Source organism: Coffea arabica, chromosome 3e (assembly GCF_036785885.1).
Source record: "Coffea arabica cultivar ET-39 chromosome 3e, Coffea Arabica ET-39 HiFi, whole genome shotgun sequence".
Taxonomy (NCBI): Eukaryota; Viridiplantae; Streptophyta; class Magnoliopsida; order Gentianales; family Rubiaceae; genus Coffea; species Coffea arabica.
The window spans coordinates 45441249-45453016 of record NC_092315.1 but is presented as its reverse complement, the minus strand read 5'-3'; the positions used below and the strand labels follow the sequence as shown (position 1 = coordinate 45453016).

General features: G+C 36.5%; 2 protein-coding genes across 2 annotated transcripts; one reads left to right on the top strand and one right to left on the bottom strand.

Moving 5' to 3' along the window:
* Nucleotides 1-2784: 2784 nt before the first annotated feature.
* Nucleotides 2785-10681, top strand: LOC140038563 (probable ion channel CASTOR). The gene is made up of 9 exons (XM_072083946.1): nucleotides 2785-3399; nucleotides 3607-3678; nucleotides 4356-4967; nucleotides 5598-5780; nucleotides 5998-6057; nucleotides 6145-6348; nucleotides 6464-6712; nucleotides 7602-7625; nucleotides 10673-10681. Exons 1-9 carry the CDS (start codon nucleotides 2884-2886, stop codon nucleotides 10679-10681), a joined length of 1929 nt encoding a protein of 642 aa, XP_071940047.1. The 5' UTR covers nucleotides 2785-2883.
* On the bottom strand, nucleotides 10622-11387 carry LOC140038300 (uncharacterized). The gene has a single exon (XM_072083536.1). It carries the CDS (start codon nucleotides 11264-11266, stop codon nucleotides 10712-10714), a length of 555 nt encoding a protein of 184 aa, XP_071939637.1. The 5' UTR covers nucleotides 11267-11387; the 3' UTR covers nucleotides 10622-10711.
* Between the last annotated feature and the right edge of the window lie 381 nt (nucleotides 11388-11768).

The following is an 11768-nucleotide window of genomic DNA, read 5'->3' as shown; positions in this document are numbered from 1 at the left end:
TATAAATAATAGGTTGTAAGGATCGAAGACAACCTAAGAGGGGGTAAATTAGGTTGATTAAAAACCTAATTTAGTTATGGATACTTTTTTCTCAATATGAAATTTACCCTCTTTTCTAAGTGATCACACAATGAATCAATTAATGAATGAACAAAATCACTTGAGAGAAGTAGAAGAGATAAGCAATGTAAAGATCACAAATGTAACAATAAGTAAATAAAAAGGAAAGAATTGCAAACTAATTAACTACCCAACTCCTCTTGAGCTTGTCGATTAATTCAAACAAGCTTTGTTAAGTTGATGAATTACAATCACTCTTATGTACAAAGGTAGGTTCACCTCCTCCTTGCCCCGAACTCCACTCAGTCAAGTTAGGAAGTTTTACTATCCCTCAGGACAACTCTCACAGAACTACATTCATGAAGTATTCACTCACAAATGAAAAACTTACAATGAACCTCACACCACTAAGACTACAAAACTTTCTTGGAGAGTGTTTTCTCACTAAAATTACTCTAGATTTTTTGTATCTTTAGTGTGCAAAAGTTGTTTGAAGATTCTGACCACACTCTATTTATAGGAGATCAACAAAGTGCATCATTAATGCTTCCAACGGATAGAAAGTAGCTGAACAGTCAACTAGCCGTTGGAGTATCGGACGTCCGGTACTCCTGTTTTTTGCGTCCGACAGCAGGCAGTGAGTTTGAAAAATTTTCTTCAATTCTATCGGATGTCTGGTGCAAGCTCTTTGTGCGTCCGACAGCAAACAAAGAGATTTGAGAAATCATCTTGTTTCTATCGGACGTTCGGTGGAGACATATTCAGCGTCTGATGGTTTTGTCGACTTTGAAGGATCCTATCGGACGTTCGATGCTTGCGTCTGATCGAGATCAGTGATCTAGGGGGAATGTCTTATTTCTTTCGGACGTCCGGTGGTGGAGTTTTTCATGCGTCCGAAGTTACGCAATGATTATCGGACGTCCGATCCAAACGTCCGACAGTTTTCAGCAACCTTTGTCCATTTCAATTGCACTTGATTTTTGAATCTGATTTGCTTTACAACTGAAATATTTTTTGAAGAGATATTAGTATTATCCATTGTTTTGTAAATATCAAAAGTTAGAGACCAAGGTTAACATAGGTCTATGTTATTTTGCAATGCCGAGGGGAGGTACCGATAAGAGCTAAATTTGTCTTCTTTTTGAATATTTTCTATATCAGTATTGAGTCCATTTGTAAGATCAAGTGGTATAAATTGTCCATTTTGTGTCACTAACTTGCACCTTAAGCTAATAAATGGAATAGTTGTGATTGTTGTTATTTTACATGCAAAATCTCTTTTGTTCATAGGTAAAATGATCTAGCTTAAGTGGAAATGAAATGAGGAAAGATTCGTAGTTGGAAAAGTGTGCATGTGTGTTTGAGCTCATGGTATGGTAAACGAGGTGAGTTTGCACTAAAAAAAAGGATAAAATGATCTTGTTTAAAAGAGAGGATATTGATTTGGAGAGTATTAGTTCAAAGTGTGGAAAAAGAAACTGTGTTTAAATGTCATATCAGTAACCGCAGGAGTAACCGCTCGCATTTTGCACTTCTTTACCAAAAATCTTTATCTTTTTTTTTTTTTTCAGAAACATGAATCTCACATTTATCAAATCAGAAACATGAATTTCGCATTTCATAAATGCGAAGATTCTACTCCTAGAATCAACCCCTAAAACAACACCTCTTGTAGAAAAACTTTTTTTTTTCATAACAAATTAAGAATTTACTTTAAATTTATGCCAGCTAGCTAAACTGAGAAATATTGATAATCTTATTATGACTTAAAAAGTGAAAAACAAACCATATTAACTTTAAAGTTATCCATGCTCGAAACGGTTGCACACTAATCTTCTACCATATGGCAATATTATGAGAAATACTGACTATGTTCCGAGCAAGTAAAACCAGATAATGAATAGTTGTTCTTGCCACCTTTTACCGTTCTATTTTTTTGGGGCTCCATAGATCCTAAATAATATTTTTAAATGATTTATTTGACAATGAAAAAAGTTATTTGATATAATGTATTAAAATATGATCGACTAATGAGGTGCCTAGGTGTGAGTTTTGTAGAAAAGTGTGGTTAAGTTAGAAAAACTAAATGCAGGGATGTAAGAATTATAATTGTGTATGTTTATATGGTAAGTTAGATATAATTTGAATGTGCTATCGAGTACTCGTTAGAAAATGTTTAAAAATATTATAATAGATTCATAAATACAATCATAAGCTTCTTCCAACAAAAAAATTCATAACGTAATGTATAGTAAATAAAACTCCAAATATTCATCAAGATTGAAAAAGAATGTGAATTTAGAATTTCTAAATTTTGAAACCTCAACCTTATATGATAATATTATTAGACATTTGTTATTTCCTTTTCGTGTGAATACAATATTTTATTAACACTTAGTGGTTGAATTAATTAATTGTCTAATTACATAGTAACCAAATAAACTATTGCAAACCTTTCTTTCCTTTTTTGAAACAAAAATCATATTTTTTAGGGTAACTTTTTATACTTAGTGTATAATTTTATTATAATAACAAATTTAGATCATATCATATAATATGAATTTGAAATTCAATTTATATATATATGGCAAATATCCAAATATATTAGTGTTGAAAAATTACAACACTATCGGTGCACAAAAATTAATCCATTTTTTTTATTAGTATTCTTATTTTTTAATGACGTAAGCCAATGAATTAATTATTGGATCATTTGAAACCCGAACTTGCAATAAAGCCCCACCAACTGAAAGGCCTGAGGCCCTGAGCTGACAATATTTTTAATACTCCTAAGGCCCCTAAACTTTTCCCATTATTCCAACCATGTCCTTGGACAGAATGGACTCCTCATCGGACTCCCCGTCGACGTCGTTTAGCAACCGCGACTGGTTCTTCCCTTCCCAATCCTTCATAAACTCTTCCCACCATATCCCAAGAACATCCATCCGTAGATTCTCCTCTCCTTATCCAAAACGGGCTGCAACGCCGTCGTTTCAGAGCTTTCCGGCCAGTCCTCCGCCGCCGCCGTGGACTCCTTCAATATCTAATTCTTCTCCTCCTCCTCCTCCTCCTCCTCCTCCGCCGGCTAACTACTACGCCAAGTATGCCGGTGTACGACGCGGTTCTGCTTACCTTAGTCGTCAGTTGCGAAATCAGAAGTCAACGAGTCAGAACGACGGCGGTGGAATTGGTGGTCAAGGAATTAAGAGCAAGTCCGACGACGCCGTTTCTGAGTTCAGGGAGGATAGTAAAACGACGACGGAGCCGGCGGGTAAGAGGCTGACTGGCTTATTCGGTGGCCGGTTGATTGTTCGTTGGCAAACGGCTTTCACCGCTGCAGTGAGTTTTGACTTTAACTCCTGCAGTTCTACGTGGCATGTTATAACAAATCTGTAACAAAATTTCAATTTAGTCCCTTATGTTTTTGAATAGGTTTAATTTTATCCCTTATGTTTCTTTCTTAACACATGTAGTCCTTCATGTATTCCTGTTTGCTGTGTAAAATAGTATGCGGAGCTGACGTGGCACCGGCGTGTTTGGTTGCAGGTATTAGTAACAGCATTTTCGTCGTTGGTGCATAAAAATTTTGCGTTACACAATGAGGTTATTCGTTTACAGGTAATGTATGTTTTTCACCACCTTAATACTAACAAATTTTGATCTTTATGTAGAATATTAATATTAGTTTATGTAATAGTGTTCAAGTTTAGATGGTAAACAGCAGAAATCTTGAAATATGTAGTGTAAGAATAGACTTTAAATTCATCTAAAGATTGAATCTAGCATAAGGTCAGCTTAATTTAGTGCACAAGTTTAATACAATGTAACCATTTAACAGCTTAGCAGTGTTTCTCACATTCTGATAATAATAATAGCTAAATAGTTTTGAAATTGCTATGGGATTCAATTAAAACCATAACATGATGGCTTTGGCTAGCTTGAGATGCATTGTCAAGTATCAACTCTGGTGAAACCTTAAATATTTTGGTTAAATTGTTTCGAAAGAATTTAGCTTTGATTTCATTTACCGCTGGATTCCACATTTTGCCTAAGTTGTTACTTGAATGTATGGTAGTTCTGTTTAGGCTTCAATTAATCAAGCAATCAACATTGTTTAAGTCCCATGTGATGATAGATACTTATCTTTTGTCGATTGTGAAAATTGATTTTCTTTAATATTTTTGTGAATAATAAGTTAATAACTACTCCATAGATGATATTACTACACCATATATTCCTTTTGATCACCTTTTGTTTTGTTTTTCTCCTCTTTGTTCCTTTTCCACAAATTGCAGGATCAAATTTTCAAGCTCAATCACCGGTTACTGGTTTGCAGTTTGCTTGATTCTATAGATGATATTGATTCAACGACACACGACATAAACCATCTTTCCAACAAAAGCTTGAAAAACATAGCTGTAGTCGCCTCACTAGCATTGCTATCAATTCCATTTCTTTTTCTCAAGTATGTTGACTATGTCTCGAATTCGAGAAGATTGTCTGACATTCTCACAGAGAAAGTATCTTTAAACAAGCAGCTGGCATACAGGGTTGATGCTTTTTTATCTGTTCATCCCTATGCTAAGCCACTCGCCTTGTTAGTTGCAACAGTACTACTTATTTGTCTTGGCGGGTTAGCACTTTTTGGGGTTACAGATGACAGCTTAGCAGATTCCCTATGGTTATCTTGGACCTATGTTGCAGACTCAGGCAATCATGCTAATTCCGAGGGCATTGGTCCGAGGTTAGTGTCAGTGTCCATTAGCTTTGGTGGGATGCTCGTATTTGCAATGATGCTGGGACTCGTTTCAGATGCAATTTCTGAGAAGTTTGACTCACTGAGAAAAGGAAGAAGTGAAGTTGTAGGGCAAAATCACACTCTTATCCTTGGGTGGAGTGACAAGTTGGTAAGCCTTTGCCCTTCAAACCTTAGTTAGAAGTAGTAGATTTTCTAGTGTTGCTTTTGGAGTACCTGCAAGCATTTTCTTTATTTATTTATTTTTTCCATCAGTCTAGTGATACATAATAACCTTGTTTTTATCCTCCTTTTAATCTCCAAAATCTCATCCAATTTTAGCCCTGGTATCAATAATAAATTCTTTTTTGAGAGATGAAGATGTATTTTTCATTTATATTCTGTTTATCTAGTTCTACATCATCTGCTATCAAACTTGCTTTGCTTTCAAACAAAGAATGTGTAAATGCTTGATTTACAATAGAATAAGTTTGTACATTACTATGGCTTTTTATCTAGTAATTCTTGGATCGACATCTCGAATGCTAGCAAATGTTCAGATTCCTTTTTCTTTGATGTTTGTGCTTATGTTTATTCCATATTCCTTGAGGGTACTTCCGGGGACTTTGGATTTAAGGCAAAAGAGAGTAGAATTGCTGAAATTGACTGCCGATAAATAAGAGCAGATAAGAATTGCGTGCTCAGCTTTAACTCTACTTGTACAGCAGAATTTATTTTCTGTTCATGTGATTGCAAGCATAAGCCACCATTGTAATTCCTGAAAATACTTCTTTATGCTCAGGGATCTCTATTGAATCAACTTGCTATAGCCAATGAGAGTTTGGGTGGTGGAATGGTTGTGGTTATGGCTGAAAGAGACAAAGAAGAGATGGAGCTTGACATTGCTAAAATGGAATTTGATTTTAGAGGAACATCTGTTCTATGCAGAAGTGGAAGCCCTTTGATTTTAGCCGACCTGAAAAAGGTATATCCTATTCCTGGGCTTAATCACATGAAACAAACAGCTATCCAAAATTTTTTTTATCATTGTTTTTTGATCCATGAAGTAAGTTGGCCTACTTTATACTTTTTTTCACAAATGGGTGGCTATAATTAGCTGCTCTTCTATCATAGTTTGATCAAATTAAGGTTTCTTGATTTTTGAACTGATTTTCTAATATAGCTTGCATGGAATTTGCCAGGTATCTGTCTCTAAGGCTCGTGCAATTGTCATTCTTGCCGAAGATGGAAATGCCGACCAGGTAGCTTCATGAAAGAAATCATCATCTTTGATACTTAAGAAGTGGACTACTATTGAAGAACTTCTTTCTTTATTCTTTGTTATACAGAGTGATGCTCGTGCCTTGCGGACAGTTCTAAGCTTAACAGGAGTCAAAGAAGGACTAAGGGGACATATAGTGGTCGAACTGAGTGATCTTGATAATGAAGTCCTTGTTAAACTTGTAGGTGGAGATCTAGTTGAAACAGTTGTCGCACATGATGTAATTGGGCGGCTAATGATTCAATGTGCTCGGCAACCAGGCCTTGCGCAGGTCAAATTTACTTGCTTTCTGCTTTTGAAGTATTCATGCAGGCAAGAAACTGAATGGTCTGCAATTGGTTTCTTATCAACTTAAACTACATGTCTGTATGGACTTGGTTTGGCAGATATGGGAAGACATTCTTGGCTTTGAGAATTGTGAGTTCTACATCAAAAGATGGCCTCAGTTGGATGGAATGCCCTTTGAGGAAGTCTTGATTTGCTTCCCTGATGCTATTCCTTGTGGTGTCAAGGCAGCATCGTATGGTGGAAAAATAATTTTGAATCCTGACGACTCCTATGTTTTGCAAGAAGGAGATGAAGTTCTTGTGATTGCAGAAGACGATGATACATATGCTCCAGCAGCACTGCCTACGGTGCTTCCCTTTTCTTTATAACATGCTCATAATATAAATTGTCCTCATATTTTTTATGTCAATTCCATTCAGAATTTACCCATGCCTAGTCAAGGTGTTTGCTTCCTCATGTTAAAATAACATTATGCAATGCGGAAAAAATAAATGGAAAATCGGGAGCAATGTGGAAAAAATAAATAGAAAATTGGGAATGAACAGATATGAGAAAACAAAAGATGGAATAGACATGATTGATATCGCCTTTATTAGTTCACATACAAAGATATGCTTTCCACTTCCTTCAACCATAAAAGATGCCAACTTTTGACCTCTTCAAGTATTGAGCTGTTTGTTGACTCTTCATACGTTGATTCATCAAGCTGATCAATAGCATCTATGTCTGGTTCTGGTAAACTGGTCAGTCTAACTGCGTTTATGATCAGAATGACTAGATAGGCAATTGGAATAGTGTGATGTCATTTTTGGATCTTGGAAGGGTTAGGAGTATGTGGTTGTACTTCTGCAAGTGGAAAAGCTACTTGTCTGCAGATCGAGTAAATTGCCCATTGGGCAGTTGCAATGCTGTAGTTTTACCATCATAGAGTTATTGCTTCTAAATTTAAGGGTGTGTTCAAAATAAGCTTGCTCGTTAAGAGCTTACAACAGTGAAACCACATACTAAATTTTAAGCACTCTGAAAGGCTTTCCAATGTTTTCGTCTTGTCTGATTGGAGAATTGGAAAGAAAGTGCTTAATCATTTCAAAGAAAGAATATCATCCAATGGTAGGCCACTCAGCAAAGAAATGCTCTTCTGCTCTTGACAGTATGGTGATTCCTGTGATGGAATCCAACTAAGTGGGGCATACCATAAACAAAACTTACAGACACACAGTTAATTTGGTTATTCAGGTCAAAGAAGCACCAGCTTTTAGAGCAATGCTCCTTCTTACTTTCGCATCCTCTTCCTCTTGCATTTTGGACTTAAGCTTCAACTCATAAGAGGTTAGAGAATTAATAAGAGATTCAATAGGTAAGGAATTTAGATCTCTAGCTTCTTCAATGGCAGTCACTTTACTCTCCCAATCCTTTGATAAAGCATTCAGAATTTTTCTGTTTTTCTCGCCTGGAGAGTATTCCTTTTCCAGTACTTCTAAATCCTTAATAAGGTCATTGAATCTACAATACATCTTATCAATATTTTCATGAGGTTCCATCTTGAACGATTCATACTTGGTAACCAGAATAGACTTATTTTGTTCTCTCACATTCTCACTTCCTTCATGGATTTCTCTAAGTTTGTCCCAAATTTCTTTAGCGGACTTACAACCCTTGACTCTAATAGATTCATTTGAGTCTAAAGCACAATATGACACATTCATGATTTTGCATTTAAGGTGAGATGAGCTCTATCTATAGCAGTCAGTTCACTTCTTATTTTTGGTCTAGATCTATGAGTATTTTCGTCTATAAGAGAGGCATCATATGGACCTTCACTAATAATAAATCACAATTCAATATCAATAGATTGCAAAAAGATAATCATTTTTTCTTTCCAACTCACATAATTTGACCCATTAAACATAGGTGGTCTAATGCAGAATGTCCTTCAAGAAATATGGCATTATTGGTTGTCATATTTACTCCTAAGCCGATCGAGCTTAATCTCAAGGAGACCAAGCTCTGATACCAATTGTAAGGATCGAAGACAACCAAGTAGAAGAGATAAAAAATGTAAAGATCACAAACGTAACAATAAGTAAATAAAAAGAAAAGAATTGCAAACCAATTAATTACCCAACTCCTCTTGAGCTTGTTCATTAATTCAAACAAGTTTCTTCAAATTGATGAATTACAAGGACTCTTGTGTACAAAGGAAGGTTCACCTCCACCTTGCCCCGAACTCCACTCGGTCAAGCTAGGAGGTTTTACTATCCCTCAAGACAACCCTCACAGTGCTACACTCATGAAGTATTCACTCACAAATGAAAAGCTTACAATGAACCTCACACCACTAAGACTACAAATCTTCCTTGAAGAGTATTTTCTCACTAAAATCACTCTAGATCTTTTGTATCTTCAGTGTGCAAAAGTTGTTTGAAATATCTGACCATGTTCTAATTACAGGAGACCAAGAAAGTGCTTCATTAATGCTTCCAACGGATAGAAAGTAGCTGAACAGTCAACTAGTCGTTGGGAGTGTCGGACGTCCGGTACTCCTGTTTTTTGAGTCCGACAGCAGGCAGTGAGTTTGAGAAATTTTCTTCAATTCTATCGGACGTCCGGTGCAAGCTCTTTGTGCGTCCGACAGCAAACAAAGAGATTTGAGAAATCATCTTGTTTCTATCGGACGTCCGGTGGAGACATATTCAGCGTCCGATCGAGGTCAGTGATCATAGAAGACATGGCTTATTATTTTCGGACGTCCCAGTGTGAGTTCTTCATGCGTCCGAAGTTGCTCAATGGTTGTCGGCCGTCCGATATGGTCCTTTTGTGCGTCCGACAGCTATTAGCAACCCTTGTCTTCTTTCAATTGCACTTGTTCATGGAATCAAATAACTTCATAACTGAATGTACATGTTGAAGAGATATTAGTATCATCCATTTGTTTTGTAAACATCAAAAGATAGGGATCAATATCAACATTCTCCCCCTTTTTGATGATGACAAAACAGTGGATGGAAAGAAACAAAAATAAAGTATAAGCTCCCCCTCAAACATCGCATCCAAAACTATTAAGAGCCAAATTCATAATCTCAGAATAACTCCCCCTCACACATAGCATCCATTTCTCCCCCTTTCTGTCATCATAAGATGAGAGTAAAAAATCACATACCGTAATCCAACAACAATAACGGGGAATCCAATATTCAAAACAAAAATAGAGAAATGATATCAGAATTCAGCAATCGCCAACATACCAACATATCACAGAGAGTGTAACAAAACAAATCATCATTAGATCAGAATAGTTCTTTCTCTCCCTTTTTGACATCATACAAATTCAGTAAAAAATATCAAGAAAAACTCAGTTCAAACCATCAGAAATACCGAAAGAGAATTACAAAAAAAACATTATGAACAAGAATCTCATCAATCTTACCAATATCTCCTACTTGTTAGAGTTATCATGTCTAACTATCCACATGCATTTCATGCCTCTACTCATGTTTTTTCTCACATAACAGTCACTTTTCATGTGACCTTTTTGACAGCAAAAATTACACATAGCCAAAGAGTTATTTACATGAACAGGTTTAATAAATCTTACTTGTCTTCTTTTATAAATAGCAAATTCGTTGGAGTTAGAATTCAACATATTCTTTTGCAAACAGACTTGTTTCTTGTGTTTAAACAACTCATTTAGACCATCCATTCTTCTTTTCAAATTACCTTGTTCCTTTTTGAACAATTCACAAAGCTTTGTTTTTCTATCAAGCTCAAAGTGTAAAGCAGTCTCACTCTTTTTTAAGAAATCACTTTCAGTTTTCAGTTTTTTGTTTTGTTGAAAAAGACGTGCATTGTCCTGAAGAAGAAAGCCAACTTTATATTTTAATTCCTTGTTTCTAGCATAAGATCCTTTCAAACTATCATGCAATTTTATAATGAAAGATTCAAGATCATCATCAGTTTCATCATCACTATCAAATTGAGAGTTAGAAGATGTTACCTCATCATCTCCATTGGCCATGAAAGCCAATTGACCAGATTCTTCTTCCTCTTCAATTTCACCTTCGGAGTTGCATTCATTCCATGTGAACTGGAAGTTGTTGAATCTTGGTTTTCTTTCACCTTTTCTCTTCTTCATTGGACACTCACACATGTAGTGTCCAGGTTGGCCGCACTCGAAGCATTTATCAGTTTGCTTTTATTGAACTCTTGCTTCCCTTTGTTTCTTATATTACTGAACTGATTTGGGAATGAGTTCAATATTACAACAACAATTAATTGATCAACAAAAAGGAAAACACTTAAATATGTAGTGCTTCTGATAATTGGACCATGGACTCTGATGATCATCTCTAGACTTGGAATGGCTGAAATGGAGAAGCCCACTTGCCCCTATTTTCCCCACCATCTTGAGCTCTACTCCCATTGTTGCCTTCCACAAAGCCGTAGTATCTGAGCACAAATGCCAGAACCAGAACCAACCATTCCAAGCAGAAGATGGCAATGGACAACCCTCCAGCCAATTTCAGAATCACAGCAGCATCATCTTCTCTGACATAAGATTTCAGAGCCCCCAGAAAGTTTGAAGTAGTAGTGAAGATCAGCACAGAAACAGATCCCTGAAAAATTGCGGTAAGCACGGTGGCCACCATGTGCAGAGCATACCACTTGTTGGAGCCACCGGAGGCGGCGCTGCAGCCGGAAACGGCTCCAGCGATGGTGAGAACGTGGAGGAGAATGAGAAGGAAGCCGGAGACCGAGGGGACTAGCCGGAGGGAGAGAAGTAGGAAGATGCAACTAGAGGCTGCACCTAAGAGGATGTAGTTGCTGAGCAGGAAGATTTTGTGTGTGTGGTAGTGAGATTTTGCTACATTGTTGCAATCTGGGCTGTTGATTGAGAGTCCCATTTGGAAGAAATTTGAGGAAAGATTGATCAGATTCTTGATTTTTGTATCTGGGATGGATGAATTTTGGCTGAGATTGGAGAGAAATGAGGAGAAAAGATGTGTATTTACACTTTACAGGGCTAATGAGATGGAATGATGGAGTGGGGAGGGAGGGGACTTGGTTTTTAAAGCTTTGGAGGGATTTGACCGTTGCATCATTTCAACGGCTAGATTGCAATAAAATTTAGGACACTTTTTTTTTTAAGGTAACGGCTATATTTTATGCTTGCTTTGGCTGGATGTTTGGTGAGAGTGAAATGGGCAAGCTGGCAGAAGCACTAAAAGCCTACAAAAACAAATAAAGAAAGAAAAAGAACCTTTTAAAAAGGAAAATCTGTAGGTAAACTATGAACGGATCCAAAGAAAGGGGAAATTTGCCACATGCCAAAGATACTAAATAAATTTCATTTTACTTGTATTATTATTATTGTAAAAGTAAGAGATGATTTTATCAGTTTTGATT

Bases quoted from the DNA above. Each gene is read 5' to 3' on its own strand.
- LOC140038563 (XM_072083946.1), top strand. From the start codon at position 2,884: ATGTCCTTGGACAGAATGGACTCCTCATCGGACTCCCCGTCGACGTCG. The intron at 5,781-5,997 runs GTATATCCTATT...GGAATTTGCCAG, and splicing joins TTTTAGCCGACCTGAAAAAG to GTATCTGTCTCTAAGGCTCG. The intron at 6,349-6,463 runs GTCAAATTTACT...TTGGTTTGGCAG, and splicing joins GGCAACCAGGCCTTGCGCAG to ATATGGGAAGACATTCTTGG.
- LOC140038300 (XM_072083536.1), bottom strand. From the start codon at position 11,266: ATGGGACTCTCAATCAACAGCCCAGATTGCAACAATGTAGCAAAATCT.